This window comes from Heteronotia binoei, chromosome 1, assembly GCF_032191835.1.
Source record: "Heteronotia binoei isolate CCM8104 ecotype False Entrance Well chromosome 1, APGP_CSIRO_Hbin_v1, whole genome shotgun sequence".
Classification (NCBI taxonomy): Eukaryota; Metazoa; Chordata; class Lepidosauria; order Squamata; family Gekkonidae; genus Heteronotia; species Heteronotia binoei.
In genome coordinates, this window is record NC_083223.1 from 119602950 (window position 1) to 119621636 (window position 18687).

At 44.3% G+C, this 18687-nt stretch overlaps 1 protein-coding gene across 2 annotated transcripts in view; it reads right to left on the reverse strand.

The window, feature by feature from the left end:
• Positions 1-13430: 13430 nt before the first annotated feature.
• The window catches only part of SGK1 (serum/glucocorticoid regulated kinase 1), a 110926-nt gene continuing 105669 nt past the window's right edge, over positions 13431-18687 (reverse strand). For both annotated transcript variants that reach the window (XM_060239747.1, XM_060239759.1), the window contains 9 exons: positions 18504-18608; positions 18011-18094; positions 17751-17882; positions 17300-17412; positions 16816-16939; positions 16347-16442; positions 15641-15796; positions 15438-15527; positions 13431-14716 (listed from right to left, as the gene is read on the reverse strand). In XM_060239747.1, coding sequence (XP_060095730.1) covers positions 14549-14716; positions 15438-15527; positions 15641-15796; positions 16347-16442; positions 16816-16939; positions 17300-17412; positions 17751-17882; positions 18011-18094; positions 18504-18608 — 1068 coding nt within the window. In that variant the 3' untranslated portion in view covers positions 13431-14548. The remainder of the gene's footprint in view (positions 14717-15437; positions 15528-15640; positions 15797-16346; positions 16443-16815; positions 16940-17299; positions 17413-17750; positions 17883-18010; positions 18095-18503; positions 18609-18687) is intronic.

The following is an 18687-nucleotide window of genomic DNA, read 5'->3' on the forward strand; positions in this document are numbered from 1 at the left end:
GTAAGGAGGGGGAGGATGAGATCTTCCCCTGTGAGTCTTGTGGGTCCCCACGTACATTTTAAAAAGCAAAATAAAGCATCATATGAATATTTTCATAAAATATTTTATTCCTTTGTCGTATAAAATGGTTTACTTTCATAGATGTGAATTTTAAAAATCCAAATGGAAGTTTCAAATTATACTTTTGTGATTGCATCCCTAAGTTTTAAAATTAGCACTTTGGTGCTTTTTAAAAACAACTTTTCCCAATGTTGATGGTTGTTAAAAGGTTCTGAATCGATGGATTCTTTTCACTGTGAAGAACTTGAGAAGCTCCCTGGGAGCTACCACAGGGTGTCACTGTTCATCTGACTTTTAGTTTTGCTAACAAACTATCCAGAGTAAAATAATTCTAGTCATAAACAAGCGACATGATTAAAATAGCCCTCTGCTAGTGTTAATGGGGTAAGTCCTTCTCTCACTTGATGCTTGCATTTAGCAGGTAACATTTTGCTGCTAATGATGATTAATTTTAAAAAAAAATTAGCAAATGAGTGTCCAAACCATAGAAAGCTATAGAATTTAGTTTAATGGCTCCTGAACATTTAGGGAAACTGCAGATACATGGGAAGCCCAATCCAGAGAACCGCCGTGTAGCTGCGCTCGAGTGCAGAACTTGCGTAAGTGGCCACAGTCGGCTCCCAAAGGGGAAACGTTAAGCAACGCTTGGAGGGGGAGAGCAGCCCAGTGAGTGAGAGAGAACCTGTAACCATGGTGATTCCACCCAGGCAGACGCCATTGGCTCGCTGCGGGGGTGGGGGAGGCACAGGCTCGCATGGGACCACAGGATTGGCCAGCCCGTTGCATGTGACCGGGTGAGGGGGCGGAAAGCCCGCGCCTGAGAGGCCATCAACCCCCTCACTCCCTCCCGCTGTCAGAGACTCTGCCAATGGCAGGCAGGTGGGCAGAGGCATGTGCAGGCAAGCAGGAAGTACCAAGTGCAGGAGTTTACTGTCCTAGGGAGCGGCTGGAATGTGTGTCTGGGAGCAGGCAGACCAAGTCCAAAAGACACCCCCCGGAGCCCCCCCCCCAGTGTTGCCCTGCTGCCACCCCCTGCTATGTGCAAGGAACACCTCCCCTGGGGGCTGCAGAACTCAGAGTGCAAGCTGCTGGGCATGCATCCACTTCAGCAGCCCCCCCTTCATGCCCTGCACACAACAGCCCTGTGAAGTCAGATAGGCTGTCAGCCTGGACAGCGTGGTGGCTCATAGCCCGTCCCCCCCCCCCCAAGAACCAAGTCTGCCCATTCTCCCAGGCATTCCCTCGGAGAGGCCACTGACAGAGGCAGGGGGTTGCCCAGGGAACGTGCAGCAGATGCCAAGCAGGAGAGACAACAGAGGGCACAGATCAGACTTAATTTTTTCGGAACAGAGTGCAACAGTCTCCCTGGGTGCATGCTGGGCAGTCTCGCCATGGGCAGGGCTCCATTCAGAGCAGTGGGCAGAAACAGCTGAGAGAGTGGAGGGGGGGGTGGAGCAACACATGCGGAAGCCTCTCTGTTGGATTCCCACCTGCAAAACGGAGACAGAGATCAAGAGCACCTGCAGGGGCAGCAGTGGAGGGGCAGGCTGCGTTTTTGCTGGCCGCTCTCTTAAAGGGACAGTCTCTGATCTACCTCCCTGCATCTGGGCAGCTACCCCCCCCCCGTGCCCTGCCAGGGGTTGGGAAAGTGGCAGAGGGCAGACGAAGGGAAGGGAGCAGCACAGGGTAGCAGGGTCAGCAAATCCCCCCTGCTGGAGCCCACTGCGTGGTTCAAGTGCCAGAGATGCTCGCACAACGAGTGGTTGAGAGCGAGGGGGAAGGAGAGGATGGGGGAGGGCACAGTGGAACTTACCCAGCCTTGGGTGACAGTCCTCGCATGCAGAGCCTCTGGGAGCCCGGAACCTGCAGAGACCTGGAAACAAGAGCAGTTAGCCCCAGGGGAGAGACCTCTCTCTACCCCTCGCAAGTCAAAGATACTGTCAAAACAACCGCACAGGGCAAAACCCATCATCAACGTGCCTGCCTGTCCCTCGCTCTAAGTCTGTATTACCAGGAGCTTGCCGGCAAAGTTTCCCACCATGTGAAGCTGTCCCTAACAACTGAGTTGTGCGAGGCCAGAGCAGAAGTATTTCTAGGAGGGGGGAGACCGTGATTGGGTGCTGGGAAGGGGGCTCGTTAGCCTGAGGTGCAAGGGGATTGGCGAGGCAATCACGTCACTCCCTAAGGGGTTTGTGAGCTTCTGCAGCGGCAGAGGCGACCTTTGTTTTTGGTTTCAACGAGTGCCTATGGGACACACTGCTGTTTTTTCAGGCATAATGTTGTGGCTCTCGGGGGGGGGGCGTGTCATGGCTCAAACTGCTCATGAAGCTGCCTAAGCCTGGCTGTGCCCCCAACTCCACCCCCTCCTCTGCCTGAGCACCTGCTCTGCCTCACTTCCGCCCACGCTCGGGCGCAGCCTTCAGGTGCCACTGCCCTCGGTCGGAGCGGTGCTCTGGCAGCCCCCCATGCATGTAACTCCCCTCCACTGTGGCAGCGCCGGTTGTATGTGGGTGCAAATCCTTCTTGCGCCCACGTAGTGGATCGTCTGCTCCCAAAAGACTTTCCGCCCCCCTTTGAATTGTGATCTTAAAGTGCCTCCTTCTCCCATCACTATTCCAGATGTTGATTTTATTTGTCACATTTGTATCCCATCAATTTCCGCAGAAGCTTGGGATAGGATACTTGAGAAGGAGTTCCACATTTCTACCAACAATCCTGTGAACTAAGGATTTGGGAGAATGACTAGCCCAGATTGCCACAGCAAACTTCATAGATAAGCATGCCCTGTAATCTCTAAATTTTGGAACCAAGTTATTACAGAGATTTCCAGTTTTACAAGATTTATGATCCCGTTCTCTCCAGAGTTGATTCTCTTAAATCGCTGGGAACATTACACTGTTCCAAAATGCAAAAAACCAACTAATTATGATTTTACTTATAGTGGCTAAAAATATAATTTCTCATACTTGGAAGAATGAAAATCCCCCTTCAGTGTGTGCCTGGCATTTAAAAGTATGGGATTTAAAAAAAAAAAATTTAGACAAGATTACTGCTAATTTGCAAACTCTGGATAGCTCTCCCCAGCAATCGAACATTATGGAGAAATGGTCCCCCTTTTTAATAACGTGTTTTGCTGCCTATAGTTCACTAGAAGATACCTCTTGGGTTTGTTACTTAGATTTGTGATAGTCTTCACTGTAATGTACATGTTTTTAGTTTGCAATTTTTAGAAATCTTATTTTCCTTTTGCAGTATATTGATGATATTGATACATATGTACCTACTTTCTCATATATTTATTTCTATATTATTTTATTGTTGTATTATACTTTATATGCTGCTGTTATGTCAAGAAATCAATACAGAAATTTAAGGATGGGGGGAAATATTAGATGAGCAGGGATACAAAAGTAAGTCTCCCAAAATGCAACATGCCTGTTCACTGTACCACACTGGCCTTTACTAGACAGCAGTGCAAGGCACTGATATAACACAGTGCTCAGGATTCAGTGCTGCAGCTAAGAATTGTATAGGTTACTTGTTTATTTAAAATATATGTCTATACCCACTTTCTCCCTAACAGCTCAGGACACAATGCAAGTAAGAACAATAAAGTGTTAAACAGTAAAATGCACATTAAAATTACATTAAAGCACCTTGTTTGAAGTCAGTGAAAGGTTTTCTTTCCCCCATATTCAGATTAGGGGTGTGCATTCGGTTCGGCTGAACCGAAGAAACCTCTGAATCACCCCTGATTCAGAAGTATACGGCGCTGTATACTTCCGAATCCAATCTGCAGCCATAATGCGGAGCCGTATACGTCTCTCCGTATACTTCTGAATCAATATTTGGAAGTATACGAAAGTCCATAAAAATGGCAGGAAAGGAGCTTCTGCAGCCTCAGGGGAGCTGCTTGCCTCCTTTCCCGCCTTTGGTAACCTTTTCCCGCCTCTCCCATAGCCTCCCTGGGATCAGGGAGGGAGGGGGAGAGGAGCCCCAGCAGCCAATCCAAAGCATGCATTTGCAAAATGCATGGCAAATGCATGCTTTGCAGGGCTGCTGTGTAGCTGATGGCTGGGCTAATCCCCTAGCCATCAGCAACATTGTTGTTCTTTTGTTTACTTGGGTATCCAAGTAAACAGTGTTCTCTAGCCAATCACAGAGCAGTGGTATTTTTTGAAACTGCTATGTGTAGGGCCAGAGAACCTTTTTAAAGAGTCTGCCTGGCTGGACTCTATTCCATTGCTGCTGTGTTGGTGTGAGAGACAGATTGTGCTGCGCTGGCCCTTGGCCTCAGCTGCTGCTGCTCTCTCTCAGCCTTGCCTGACCTGCCTGGAGAAGAGAAGACACCTAAGGTAAGACAGTTTTGGGGTTCTTGTTTTTATTTTAGTTAGTAAAAGGACTTTTTAAGACTCAGAGTCCCTTTACTTATCCAGATTTGGGTGGGTGGGTACTTGGTAGCTTATTTGGGGTTAGGGTTAGGGGGTTCTGCTGGGGGTGGGGCCTGGGGTGGAGAGGTTGCCAATTTGCCTATATCTTACTTTAGTGAGAGGACTTCTAAAAGTGCAGTGTCCTTTTACTTTTCCTGATTTGGGTGGCTTGGATTTCTTGGGGTTAGGGTGAAGGCTTTTTTTGGGGGGGAGGGGTTGGTAAAGTTCCTGTATTGTTAAAAGTCACGCTTTTTACTGTTTTAAAAGGATTCTGTGTTTGATTTGTTGCTGCTGTGTTGTGCTGCTGTTGTTCCTTTTCTCTTCTGGTTCTGGTTCTTTTTTTGGGGGGGGGGGCTGTTTGTCCTAATTTTCATTGTTTAAAAGGCCACTTTTTTAACAGTTGAGTTTGTTGGCCTTTTCTCAGTGATTTGGATCTGTTGCTGTTGGTTTTACATAGTGTCCTGTTGTTCCTTTTCCTGGTTCTGTTTTTTTTTTTGGGGGGGGGGGTGTTGTTGACTGATTTGGCTTGAGGTTTTTTATTCTTGAAAAGGTCACTTTTTTAACAGTTGAGAACAAGAAAGGAACTCATGGGAAGGAAACCCCACCGCCTCTTACTCTCCCATTACCTTTTCTCTCCCAGTCTCCTGTTTCTGTGTTCTCTTTATTTTCCCCTCCTCTTTCCTTCCCTTGCCAGCACTGCATCCATATTTCCTTCCCCCTGAACTCCTGCTTATTCTTTTATTCCCTCTAGTCACTGCCACCTCCTTCTTTCACCAACCTTTGGCAAATTGACACAACAATGGAGCACAACCTGATGAAAGAGTAGGTAAAGGTTTATTTATGAACTAATATACCTAATAGAAAAGAGGAGAGTTAAGTTCCTAACTATACCTCTAACTGAGAGAGAGAGGAAATTGCCTTAAGAGTAGCAATCTGGAGACAAACAAGGAAATGACACTTAACAGGAGAGAGAAGGTATTGTCTTCACTACTTTCTTCTTGCTGCCACCTTTGGGATCTTCTCTTCTTCTATGTACACCAGACATTGCCATTTCCAACATTTGATGCTACCATTTCTTTTGTAAGTCCAAAGATTGGGCTAATGATGGACAGTTGCTTTCAGTATCTGAATCTATGTATGCTGAAGCCTTCAGAACAGCCTTTGTTTTCATTCCCCACATGTCTTTTGAATAAGTAAATGGTTCTGACTATTTAGAATCTAACTCTGTCCTTGACTTTGCTGGTCATAAAGAACTAAACTCTAAAACTAGAGTGGCTATCAAGTGCTATGTTGTTTTTTAAAAAAATTGAAATCACATTATCCTGTTGGCTTATACTGTTGGCCAGGGGGCTGTTTCTGAGTTGCTTTTAAAAAAGCAATGAATGTACTAATACTATGTACTAAACATACTAAAAAGCAATAAATGTACTAATACACCAATATATCAATATGCCAATTGCCATTAAAAAAAAAGTTCAAAAAAGTCCTCTGATAGTATGCAGGAGGTAGGAGCATATGTGAGTGTGAATATTTGCCCTGGGTAGGGTTGCCAATCCCCAGGTGGGGGCAGGGGATTCCCCGGTTTGGAGGCCCTCCCCCCGCTTCAGGGTTGTCATAAAGCGGGGGGAGGGGAGGGAAATGTCTGCTGGGAACTCTATTATTCCCTATGGAGATTTATTCCCATAGAAAATCATGGAGAATTGATCCACGGGTATATGGAGCTCTGGGGGGGGCTGTTTTTTTGGGATAGAGGCACCAAATTTTCAGTATAGCATCTAGTGCCTCTCCCCAAAATACCCACTAAGTTTCAAAAAGATTGGACCAGGGGGTCCAATTCTATGAGCCCCAAAAGAAGGTGCCCCTATCTTTCATTATATCCTATGGAAGGAAGGAATTGAAAAGGTGTGCTGTCCCTTTAAATGTGATATCCAGAACTCCTTTGGAGTTCAATTATGCTTGTCACAGTCTTGATCTTGGCTCCACTCCTAATGTCTCTTGGCTCCACCCCCAAAGTCTCCTGTCTCCACCCCCAAAGTCCCCAGATATTTCTTGAATTGGACTTGCCAACCCTAGCCCTGGGGACAATGGCAGGGAAAGTCTGGCCCACCCCACTGCAAACAACCTGGCTTTGCTGCAATCATTTCCAAAACATCACAGCATAGCAAGCTTGGGAATGATAGCAGAAGAGATGAGGAAAGCCAAGGTGGTATATGAAAGCACTAGGATGCAATAGAGAAGCAGGGGAAAACCTGACTTTGAACAGCTATTTCAAGGTGTGTTATTTCTATCTTTATATTAAAATTATTTCAGTTTTTGAACAAACTTTAAACTTTATGGTAATAACTTATTTACAGAGCTCTCTCAGTCTCAACTGTCTTTCATTCTTCTCAGGTCCAAGCAGAAAGTGTTACACTTGCCTAATTCCTGGGTCCTCTCAGGAACTGCAGTATAATCAACTGCTACAACAGCATTGAGCCCAGGTCAAAACACGCATGTGGAAATGGCCCTAGTGTGGTGATGCTATTCACAGTACACAGTACCAAAGAGGGCCCTCAATTGGATCTGCTCACAATCTGGAGTGGCATAAGACCAAGACCACCCCCCCCCCAACTGCTTCACCTGATCTAGGTGTCTGGAGACAATCTGCTCTACCAAGGAAAGTTGTACCCAGGGCTGGCACCAAGCTTTTGGGCACCTAGGTGAGGCTAGGGCACCCTTGTCTACCTGTCCACCTGTGACCACCCACTGCTCCCCTGCCTACCTGCCTGCCTCACCTGCCAGCCTGTCCACCTTGGCAGGCCCCACCCTTGGCCACCAGCTGGAGGAAGAAAAGGTGGCCTCACCTTGGCAGGTTGGCCTCCACCATAGGCTGCAGCCAGTGCCACTTTGGCAGGGGGGCAGGGTGTACAGGGTGCATGAGGTGCCACTCCCGATTGGCTCAGTAGTATGTGGGATTATCCTCTGCCTGTTTCACGGTAGAAACTACTCTCACAGCTGAAAGCCATTAAACATCTTTCTTTTTCCTTGGGAGGAAAAGGGTCTTACTCCCAGGGCTGGCCCTAGGGCGCATGGCGCCCCAGGTAGCCTTGCTGGCCTCCACACCCCCATGCCACTCCCGCCTCCCCCTCTCTCCCAATTTTAATGCCCAGGTGAAATGTGGTGAAGCTTCACACTCCCGGGGCTCTTTCAAGGCCACTCTCCCTGTCGATCAGCTGATCGAAGGGTAAAGCAGTGTGGAGGCCAGCAGCTCCTATGCCCTCACCAGGATCAGAAATGGGGCAGTGGAAAGGACGAGTGAGCTGCTGAAAAAGCACTCGTCACCACTGCTCCTCCCCACTTCCTTCCCACATGATTCAGGGAGGAAGTGGGGAGGAGGCAGTGGCCGCTTTTTCAGCAGCTCCTCGTCCTCCCTGCTGCTGCTGCCCCTAAGCTGATCCTGGTGAGCATGCTGGAAGGCCAGCATAAGAATCGCTGGCCTCTGCGCTGCTTTATCTGCCAATCAGCTGATTGGCGAAGGGCAGCCTTGAAAGAGCCCTGGGAGCACAGCACTTCACCGTGCTTCACCCAGGCATTAAAATTGGGAGGGAGGGGGAGGCAAATAGGAATTTGCCTAGGAGGCAGGGGCGAGGGCTGATTGCCTAGTGGGCAGGCCAGCCCTGCCTACTCCCATAGTATGGTCCGAAGGCCCATGATACAGCAACATCATCAAATATTAGGATTGCCAGCTCTGGGTTGGGAAATATCTGGACATTTTTGGGATGGAGCCTGAGGAGGACAGGATTTGGAGAGAGGGGAACCTCAGAAGGCTACAGTGCTGTAGAGTCCACTCTCCAAAGTAGCGATTTTCTCCAAGGGAATTCACCACTATTGTCTGAAGATCAATTGTAATAGCAGGAGATCTCCAGTCAAACCTGGAGGTTCGCAACCCTACCAACAATAGGTAGTTCTTGTTCTACTTAGTGTCTGAGCAAAAGTATGCGCAGGAAACCTGGATACTGTGGCTTGAATTCTACAGGAGAAACATGGGATACAAATAAATGAAAATAGGCCCATGAAGAGAAAACTATCTTCCTTAGAGTGCTGTGCAAAAGGAAAGTATACTATAACTTATGTCATTTTCTTCAGTCCCTATTTTAAATGACCTCTTCCTATTTCACTATGATAGATGAAGCTTGAGTAAAAATATTTGAGACTTGATCCAACTAACATCAGGTGCTGTCCTATTTCTTTCAAAGGGAGAAGCGTGTCACCAACTCTTAAACTCTCCCCTTGATATCCATAGGATTTTAGAAGTGCTTCACTTTGATTAGATTGTGTCTTAAATCTTCCTGTGGAAGACTTCGTGTATTTCTCAAAGAAATACCCACTATGCTCAAGCGGGGGTGGGGGTGGGGATATGTAAGATGCAATAAATACCTTGCATTTCTGCATAGCCTAGTTAAATATTCCCCAGTGTTCCCTTAGCCAAACAAATCACAATTCTTTCCAAACATATGGTATCTTGATAGGCAAAAGCACAGTTGCCAAGTGGCATAGATGACATTTATTGGGCCATAATGTTCTTCCTTGGGTTAATTGGGCCTGCAATAATTTACTACAGCAGGAAATAAAACTTGAGCCAGTGTGGTCATTTAGAAATGATAGCAGTGACACGCAGGAACTTTCTCAAGGTCGCATTAGGAGTTCCCAGCAGACTGCAGCCTGAGCACTGAACTCTTCTTCTCTGAAAGATGCATTGACTATGCATCTGATTTTATGAACTGTACAAATACAGTGCTAAGTTGTGGCATCCCCACTGGCATTTTAAGAAACCTTCCAGTGCATCCAGAAACAAAGCATTTTTCTTTCCCTTCATCTGTTGTACTCCTCCCCTTTGCACCTGTTATTTTCCTGTCTTGGCTCCTGTTTTGGCTAACTCAAACGCTCTTGAGAGCCATAGAACTATATTGTCAGCAATTACAGACACACACAGCTCTAGTAAATGAGATGGAGCCAGGATGGCTTCTTTGCCTAGACTGCTGCTGATCAGTCCCGTAGTGCCTGTGAGGCTTATCTGAAGTCTGAAAGCTCCAATTGCACTTGTACAGATGATAAAAGGCAATAAATGGCTTTGCTGTTCTATCAACTATACAAGCGCAATTGGAGCTTTCAAATACGAGATAAGCCTTGCATGCACAATGGGACTGATCATCAGTATGGACACAAGACCCTCATGGCTCCATTCCTTTTGTAGGAGCTGTAAGTGTCAGTGATTGCTGTCAATACAGCTCCATACATTTATTTGGGTCAGCCATAGAAGGGGAACTGCCGCAGCAGAAATAGGCAACAGAAGAAGGAAACAAGAAGAAGAAAAGGAAAGATGTCTGAAGTACAAAAAGAAGGGAAATAATAAAGAAAGGAAGGATTTCACTAAGTTGTGTAATGCACAGAAAGTTCTTCCATAAGTTACTATAAACCAAGTGCAGGGGTGAAAGCAAGCCAATAAGGGCTGGTCCTAAGCAATGTTCCCTCTAAGCTGTGGAGTCTTTTGAGCAAAAATTCTACTTTGTGAGCTACTGGCATTAAAATTGTGAGCTACTGCATAAATTAGTTTGCTCTGGGGCCATTTTTCCTGCGCTAAAGCAAAAATCTGTGAGCTGGAGGCTAAAAAACGATGAGGAAGCTCACACTAACTAAACTTAGAGGGAATATTGGTCCTAAGTATCCAGTAAGACTGTCGCAAAAGTGATCCCTTGCATCTTCTCACCCACCCCAAACAGGGAAAATTAATTTCAGCCCTGACCAACTAAATGCATACAACAACAACAAAAATATGCATTTCTCTTGCATCAGAAAGGCAGCTGCAAGGCCAATGGGTTATTATGGAAGCAAACTAGCATCATGTCAAAACACTTAACTTGAACTCAACTGTGGATTAAAAGGCCTGTCTGAAAACAAAGGTGAATAGTAACCACCTTCGGCTTTTTAAACAGGGGGCCAGTGGCACTTTAAAAATTAACAGAATTTACAAGTAGTGGACCTGCAGGGAATTTCAGACGGCACCTAATTTTCTTCTCCACCACTATTTTTTCTCTCCCTTCCCTGAAAGTCCCAATGGCTTTTCACCTTTTCCTGCTTCCTTATTTCCCATTAGGGTTGTGAATCCTCAGTTGAGGGCAGGGAATCTTCCCCCAGCTTCAGAGTAATCAGAAAGCAGGGCCGCAGAGGGAAATGTCTGCTAGGCACTCCATTATACTTTATGGCGACTGGGTCCCATAGGGTATAATAATCAATCTGTGGGTATCTGGGGCTCGGGGGGGCTGTTATTTGAGGTAGAGGCACCAAATTTTCAGTATATTATCTAGTTCCTCTCCTCAAAAATCACACAAACAAAACCCAAGTTTCAAAAAGATTGGACCAGGGGGTCCAATTCTATGAACCCAAAAGAAGGTGCCCATGTCCTCCATTATTTCCAATGAAGGGAAGGCATTTAAAAGGAAATGGTCCCTTTAAATGTGATGGCCAGAACTCCCTTCAGAGTTCAATCATGCTTGTCACAATCTTGTTCCTGACTCCACCCCCAAAGTCCCCAGATATTCTGAGTTGTATCTAGCGATCCTATTTCCCACCTACCAGCCAATCTACATTTATCTGCCCTGTCTTCAGCTTTCCTTCCTTCCCTCCCACTGGCAGCCTAACTATGGTCCAGATGCATAGCAGGGAATCCTCAAGGACGGGTGGGGAGGGGGGCACCTCATTTCCCCCTGTATTCCATTCCCTACACTGTTCTTTTCTTCGTCACCACCCCCATATTCTCACCTTTTCCTGCTTTTCTCTCCTTCCCTCCCAGCAACCAATGTGCCTTTTATCTGTCCCTTACCTTCAGTTACATTATTTCTTTTATACCCCACTTTCTCTACAATGCAGACCCCAAGCAGCTCCTCCCTTCCATTTTATCCTCACAACTCTGTATGGTAAATTAGGCTGAAAATGTATAACTGGCTCAGGGTCACCCAGTGAGCTTCTATGGCAGAGTGATGTTCCAGATCCTCATCTGAAACTCTCTTAACCACTACCCCACACTGGGTTTCATGTGGTGGCTGCTATTGAACAAGAGCAAGCAGCTGGGCCTGAATGAGTTACACGTTGCATGGTAGGTTACATGGTGGCTACTACCAGGCGTGTCCTGGATGAGTCCTCCTTCAAAGGTCAAAAGAGCTGTGGAAGGAGCCCTCCCCCTGCCTTTTACTGACAGAAAAGGAAGCCTTGAAGGCCGTTCAGTTGCCTAGCAACAGTCACTGAAAGCATGTTTCTTGCCCTACAGTTAACCGTCTCCCCCTTTTAAAATTTCAAATATTTCTACAAACTTGCGGCGTTTTTCAGGTCTCTAGAAACATCTGTCTTGTCTGTTCATGTCTCCGATCTCTGGATTTAAGTATCCACAAATCTGGTCACATTGAGCATTAGATATATTTTATTCCAGGATAAGCTTTCATGAGTTAGTGCTTACTTCATGAACTTTCAGTATCCAATTAATGGAAATCAGAGCATTTTACCCAAGTGTTTTCTCTTAGCCATGCAGAACAGAGCAAGCTATGCAGTGAAATCATTTGAACAGCATTCAGCTTATCTCAACACAACACAAGTGAGACAGAATGCACTGTGGACATTAAATTTGCATATCCCTACAGTGAATGGATTTGCAATACTCCTCAGTGCTGGAGGAAGAGATGATGCAATGATATCACACCAGCTTAACTTTATCCCATGTAGCTCAAGAAAAGTTCAGTGTTTCAACTTGTCATGCTGAGTTAAGACAGAGTGCTTTTATAGAATAATTACCTCTAAATATACTGTATACATGTACACAGCTCAAGGCCTGATCTGTTATATTTGTGCCTGAAAAAACATTTTTCTGCAGAGTAGAATGCTCCTGAGCTCCCTGGGAAAGGATGGGTATATCTGTGCAGCATGCACTTTCCTCTTTAGCAAATGGGTTGATTTGCTTGCCTCATCAATGGTATTTGCTAATCTATAGACACCTCTTTCACAACACTCCTACTCTGTGCTTGTGTTTTGGATTATATAGCGGTTTGCGGGAAACCAAGTTTGAGAGCACATGACCCATGATTCTGAAGCATCATCCAGCATAAACATCAATCTGCTGATATTTGTAATAAATATTTCAAGGGTAGCAACATGAACAAGTTTTTTATCATGAAAGAACATGCTAACAGAAATTTTGGGCAACAGCAGCCTGAAAAGCACTTTCCTAAAAGCAAAACACCTTCCTTCTAATGTTCCCAGCATAATCTAGTACAAGGTTGGTCAAACTAGCTTAACATAAGAGCCACAGAGAATAAACATCAGATGTTTGAGAGCCGCAAGACATGAACATCAGATGTTTGAGAGCTGGGAGGGAGGGAAAGGTGGAAAGAAGCAACTTTAAATGCATTATCCAAGCCACTGGCTGGCTTGGAGAAGTGATTTAAAGAGAGAAATGCCTTCTCCAAGCCAGCCAACAAGGTGGTGGGAGCTTTGAGAGTCACACAATATCCTGAAAGAGCCACAGATGGCTCCCAAACCACAGTTGGGCCACCCCAGTCTAGTATCAACCAAGCAACACCCACCAATGCTTTTATGGCTCACCACTAGTTCTGCCCTGGCAGCCTGGAGTCAGATATATAAAAAACCAGCTGTTAAGATTAATCTTTCTACCAGTAAGAGGAAATTATGTCCCTAAGAGGTTTTCAGGATAACTTCCCATTGCAATTTTTTAAACCAATAAATAAAGCTTTGGTAGCCTTCTGGAATATAACTGTTCATCACTGTACAATTGTGTTTTTTAAAAACAATCCTTAATTATAAACTGTGTTTATAATTAATGTGATGAAAGAAAGCCAAGATGTTATAGCAGGGAGACAGGGAAACCTTGTGTTTATAGAGGAAGGACAGACAGCATTTATAGAAATATTGTCCAAGTTTTTACTGCAAACTGATGGGTTTGGTCACAAAAATGGTACTTATTATAACCATGTTAAGTACATTACAATGGTGATATACATTATAAGTCTTTTTTCCATTTAAATATACATCTAGCATTGTAACCAACTGTACAGGTCTTTCTCTTTTTACAATACTTACAATCAGGAATGCAAACATAAAACCCCCACAAACCATAAATAATGCCCAATTTTACAGACGAGTGAAAAAAAAAATGAAATAACAGCTCTGGCAGACTGCAGCAGGGGCATTTTGGTCCATAAAACCCTTTCTAAAAATAGAAGTATTTATATATATTTTCCATAGCAGCAATGCTTTCTTCAAGCATCTTGGATACATTGTCAAAGCCCATTCTTGATAGTTTTCATTATTAACTGTATAGTTTTTATGTTAAAAAATCATTATCTACACTTATTAATTTACCATCTTCCAAATATGGAAGGTAACAAACAATGCCCCACATTGTAGTGTCCTGCGAATGTCACGTTTGACGCTTTTGAACTAAGTCCATCAGCAAATTGCGCATACCACACTCATACCATTGTCCACATAGCAAACCCACACATACACGCATGCGACTCAAGAATCACTCTTGTGACAGAAAAAGCGCTGGAGCTCACAAAATCTCATCAGAAAAAAGGCACATTTCGTAAAATCCTTATCACATCCAGAAAGAACTTCAAGCAAGGCTTTTCAGAACATTTTCTCAAAAACAAGAACACCACAGCATGTTGTTCTTATGCTTACAATCTACGGCAGTCTATGGCAGCAGTTGCTTTTCCTTCCTCCTTCAACCTCCAAAAGAGATAGCACCACTTTGGTGAGTGGGAAGAACCAGAACTGAAATGTTTGCAAGTTCGTTTAAAGGAGTTAGGTGTGCTCTTCCGAACAACAGCAATGATAATGAAAAACAGAACAAAAAAACTTCCAGCAAACAGTATCGTTGAAATTAAGGCTGCAAAGCTGCCACAGTGGGAAGGTGTGCAAAATTTTCATCTTTCAAGATGACTGGACAACTGGCAGCTTAACCAGAAGGCCAACAGAACGGTCATAATTAAAAAATAAAAATAACAAAGTCACAAGAAAGAATCCATGGGGGGTGCATAGGAGAACCCCAAAAAAGCCTCTGCAGCCTCCTTAACGCTGGCAGTGATGAGTATGCTGTCTGGCGACTGGCCAATGGAGTTAGGGACAGGTTCCTCCGTAAACTCAGGGTCAAAGTGTCGCAGGTCATTGGGGCCGCTCTGGAAAAAGACAAGGAGAGAACACTCAGTCCTGTTCTTGACTGAAAGAGGGGTAAAGAAACTATCCTTGGGAACCTTCTTTCATACATCTAGTCTCATGCCCAAAGGAAAGTTCAAGTTTCTTTACTGTACAGTCCTAGTCCCAGTTCCATACCACAAGATCAAGTTCCAAGCACTCTACACAGTGATGGCATGTTGTGGTAATCTGCACATCATCAACCCCTCAGACCATTTTAGAGCGCACATGGCCAGCGTGAATGTTTGTTGAATGTGGGCCCTGGTGGGATTCAATGGGGGTGGGCTGAGCTGAAACTGATTTGTTTTGGACTTCAAATAAAGCCAGCCCAACTGAATTCTGAGAACAAGAGGTTGTCCTGCATCAGACCTATTACTCCTGCCCCCCACTCTGAACACTGGCTCTTTTTTGCTGGGAGGTCAAATGCAATAAGGACAATGGTGTTGCTTTAAACTTGAAAAACATGACTAGCTATGCAAGAAAGCTGCATTTGAGGGCAAACTATGTTTCCAGCCTATATGATTCTCCCCACGAACAAGTGAAATATGCCTTTTGAAAGTGAACATCTGTTTGATTGCTTATTCAGGATCACTCTGACTGTACATACACACTACAAAGTGCGCTGTTGTGTATTTTTATCTTCAAACTTGGGCACCAAAATATAAATAGAACTTCCAACATCCTATAATTAGCAGCAATACGTACCACATTGGGGTTAAAAGGGGGTGTAATCTTCTTATTAATGAGATCATCCCAGTTAATTGGAGAGAAGAAGATGTGATTCTTAATCTCCATCTGTTGAGGAAACGGAAATTAAATCAATTCAGACAAGGGTAATTGAAGACGACTGGCATAGTCTAGCCTTTTTTCCTAACCACCTCCCCCAAACTCCCAAGGTTAATACTTACAAAGTCTTCCTTGGCACCCAGCCTCTTGGTTCTGTCCTTTTGCAAAAGACCTTCCAAAAGGTGTCGAGCAGAGTTGGTGATATTTGGCTTCAGCTGCAGAGGTTTGTTCAAGATGTTGTCATACATTTCTGCTGTGTTTCTACTATAGAATGGAGGCTGTAAAGAGGAGAGAGGAAAGTAAAGAAATATTAAATACCTGATGCTGTCACTTTACTGAACCCTTCCCCCAAGAAGCCTAGAACAGCAAACTTAGGTTTTCCATTTATCCTCACAATGACCCTGTTAAAACAGGTTAGGCTGTGAAAGACTGACTCACCCAAGTTCACCTTGTGAACTTTATGATGGAGTCAGAATTTGAACCAGAGTCCTAGTCCAATATCCACTACATCACACCAACTCTCAAATGCATGCTTTGCTGCACTGTTACAATATGCTGGGGTTCCAATGCTCTTGATACATATATGAAAGGGCCACAGTGATAAAACCACCCATAGCAATATTCCAATAATTTACTTTTTACACTGAATTTTTTCCCCTCAAGCCACAAAGATTTGCTGGTTTCCTGGACATGATTCACACAGAACATTTTGCATGTGTTGAAATCAACAGCAAATCCTCAATCCAACTTCAGCAGTTCCATCTGTCCTGGTGGGTTACTACAGAGACAAACTCTACTGATATGCTTATATAATCTGTTTAAACTCACCAGTCCATAAAGCATCTCAAACAAAACTGCTCCAAGGCACCACCAATCAACAGTTCGGTCATAGGGTTGCTTGTGAAGGACTTCAGGGGCAAGGTACTATTGCAAAGCAAAAAAGGAATGGAAATATTAGACAAAACAAAATGCCACTAAAAGACTAAGCCTAATCTCCAATCCCTACACTTTAAATGCTCCCCAGGGAAGAACCTGAAAAGATGGACCAACGACTAGCCAAGAAGCCTTGAGAGAACACCAGGTGTACAAACAGCTTCTTTTGATAGCAGTTCCCTGTCACTTGCTGCACTCAAAGGATCTACATCTCAAGAATACTTTGTTGTCATCATGGCTCATAAATCAAAATTCACCTAAGCAGCATAGACTGTCCCTCAGCCTCATCTGGGAAACCTTCTCTTCTCACACAGTTTGGTCACATACGTCACCTGTCACTTCAACAAGACAAACTCAGACTTACCTCGGGTGTGCCACAAAATGTGGAAGTTGTGCCATTGTGCTCTATGTTCTCCTTGCAGAGGCCAAAGTCGGTCAGGACAATGTGGCCCTGAGAATCAAGTAAGATGTTCTCTGGCTTCAAGTCCCTGCAGCAAAAGAAGATAAGAAAAAGCGTTAGCTGATCGGTCTCAACTCTTTCATGTTTTTATTTTAAATAGTGGGCTTCTATATTGTCTCGTAAGGTACAACTTGATGCTTTGATGGTTTAGTCCTCAAAACTAACCCCTAGGAGAATTATTTCCATGTACAAAAGTGGGATGCCTCTACTGGTTCTTCACCATAACCTAGAAGAGGAAGCCTTTAAAATCCTGTGCTCCATGGATCCCAGCACCCACTGCTGGCATCTGGGTAGTCCAACCCATAGGGTTCTAGACCACTTGTAAATCAGTCTCTTCAGTTTCTTTTTATGTAAGTTATACTTGTCTGTAACCATGTGCTTTACTTACCGATAGACAATATTTAGAGAATGCAAGTAACCCAGTGCACTGGCTATTTCAGCAGCATAAAAACGAGCTCTTGGTTCTAGGAAGCAACGTTCCCTCTGGAGATGATAAAACAACTGCAAGAGACAAGGGAGGGGAGAGAGAGACACTGTTACTAATGCCAAAATCTTTAACAATGCTTTAATTAAACTCATCCCCAAAGGCTAAAGAGAACAATTGTAGGAAATAGCCTAGTAAAGCTCTGGCCACTTCCTGCTATTAAACGTTGGCAGGCAAGAGACACCAAATCTAATAACTCCACCCCAGAAATCCCTTTCAAACAACATACGAAGAAACACCACAGGACTGATTTATACACGTGGCAAACTAACCTTGAGGGCAAAGGGGAGTTGTAAAATGAATAATCTTTGGATACTCCTCCCCCCCCTCCCAATTCTGTGCGCTTTTTGCTTACCTCACCACCATTGATGTAGTCTAGCACAAAGTACAGTTTGTCTGCAGTCTGGAAAGAAAAGTGGAGTCCTACTAGGAAAGGGTGCTTCACATTCTTCAGCAAGACATTGCGTTCAGACATTATGTGCTTCTCCTGAAAACAGGGATAGGGAGGAGGGGGAAAAAAAATACCCTATCAGTATCCAACAACGCAACGGCTCATCTGCCATCATTATGCTCTTGTTTGATACATCAGTGCAGACAGGACACACCAGTGCTCACCTCTTTCTTTTTCAGGATTGCTTTCTTTTGGAGTACTTTCACTGCATAAAATTGCTCTTCTGCCTTGTGCCTTGCCAGAAGGACCTGAAAAAGATCACAATATTAATTGCTTGGGAGTGCTCCTGCAAGGGAATTAAGACACAACTGCAAGTGACCCTGGTTAGGCAAGGCTTCATGTCCCAGGCACAACCAGATAGGCTGGCAGCGTGAGAACCTACATCTGCACAGTGGGTGGAGAACAATGCCTTAAGGCAAAGGGCTGGCCAACACAGCTTTCAAATCCCTTTGAGCTTTGTGCTTCAAAAGCATTGGCTCCATAGAATAATTTTTTTAATCCACTTTCAGAAGGTACCCATGCCAATGCTTTCAAAGAAGAACTGTGAGACAAGTTCTATTCTACTAAAAAATCTACCTAAGTTATCAAAAATACTGAATACTCAGTCATAAACATTACAGCAATAAAGAAACTGACCACATGAAAATAAAGACTTACCTTGCCAAAACTGCCTTTTCCAATAACTTTCAGGAAATGGAAATCTGATGGTTTAGCATGAGGATTAGATGAAGGCCCAAGATTAATTTGTTGTGATGGACTGGGCTGCAATTAAGAAAGAAAGAAATCATTATTTGCAAAGAAAAATGTGGATACAGATAATTTAAAAAATAAAAAACAAGAT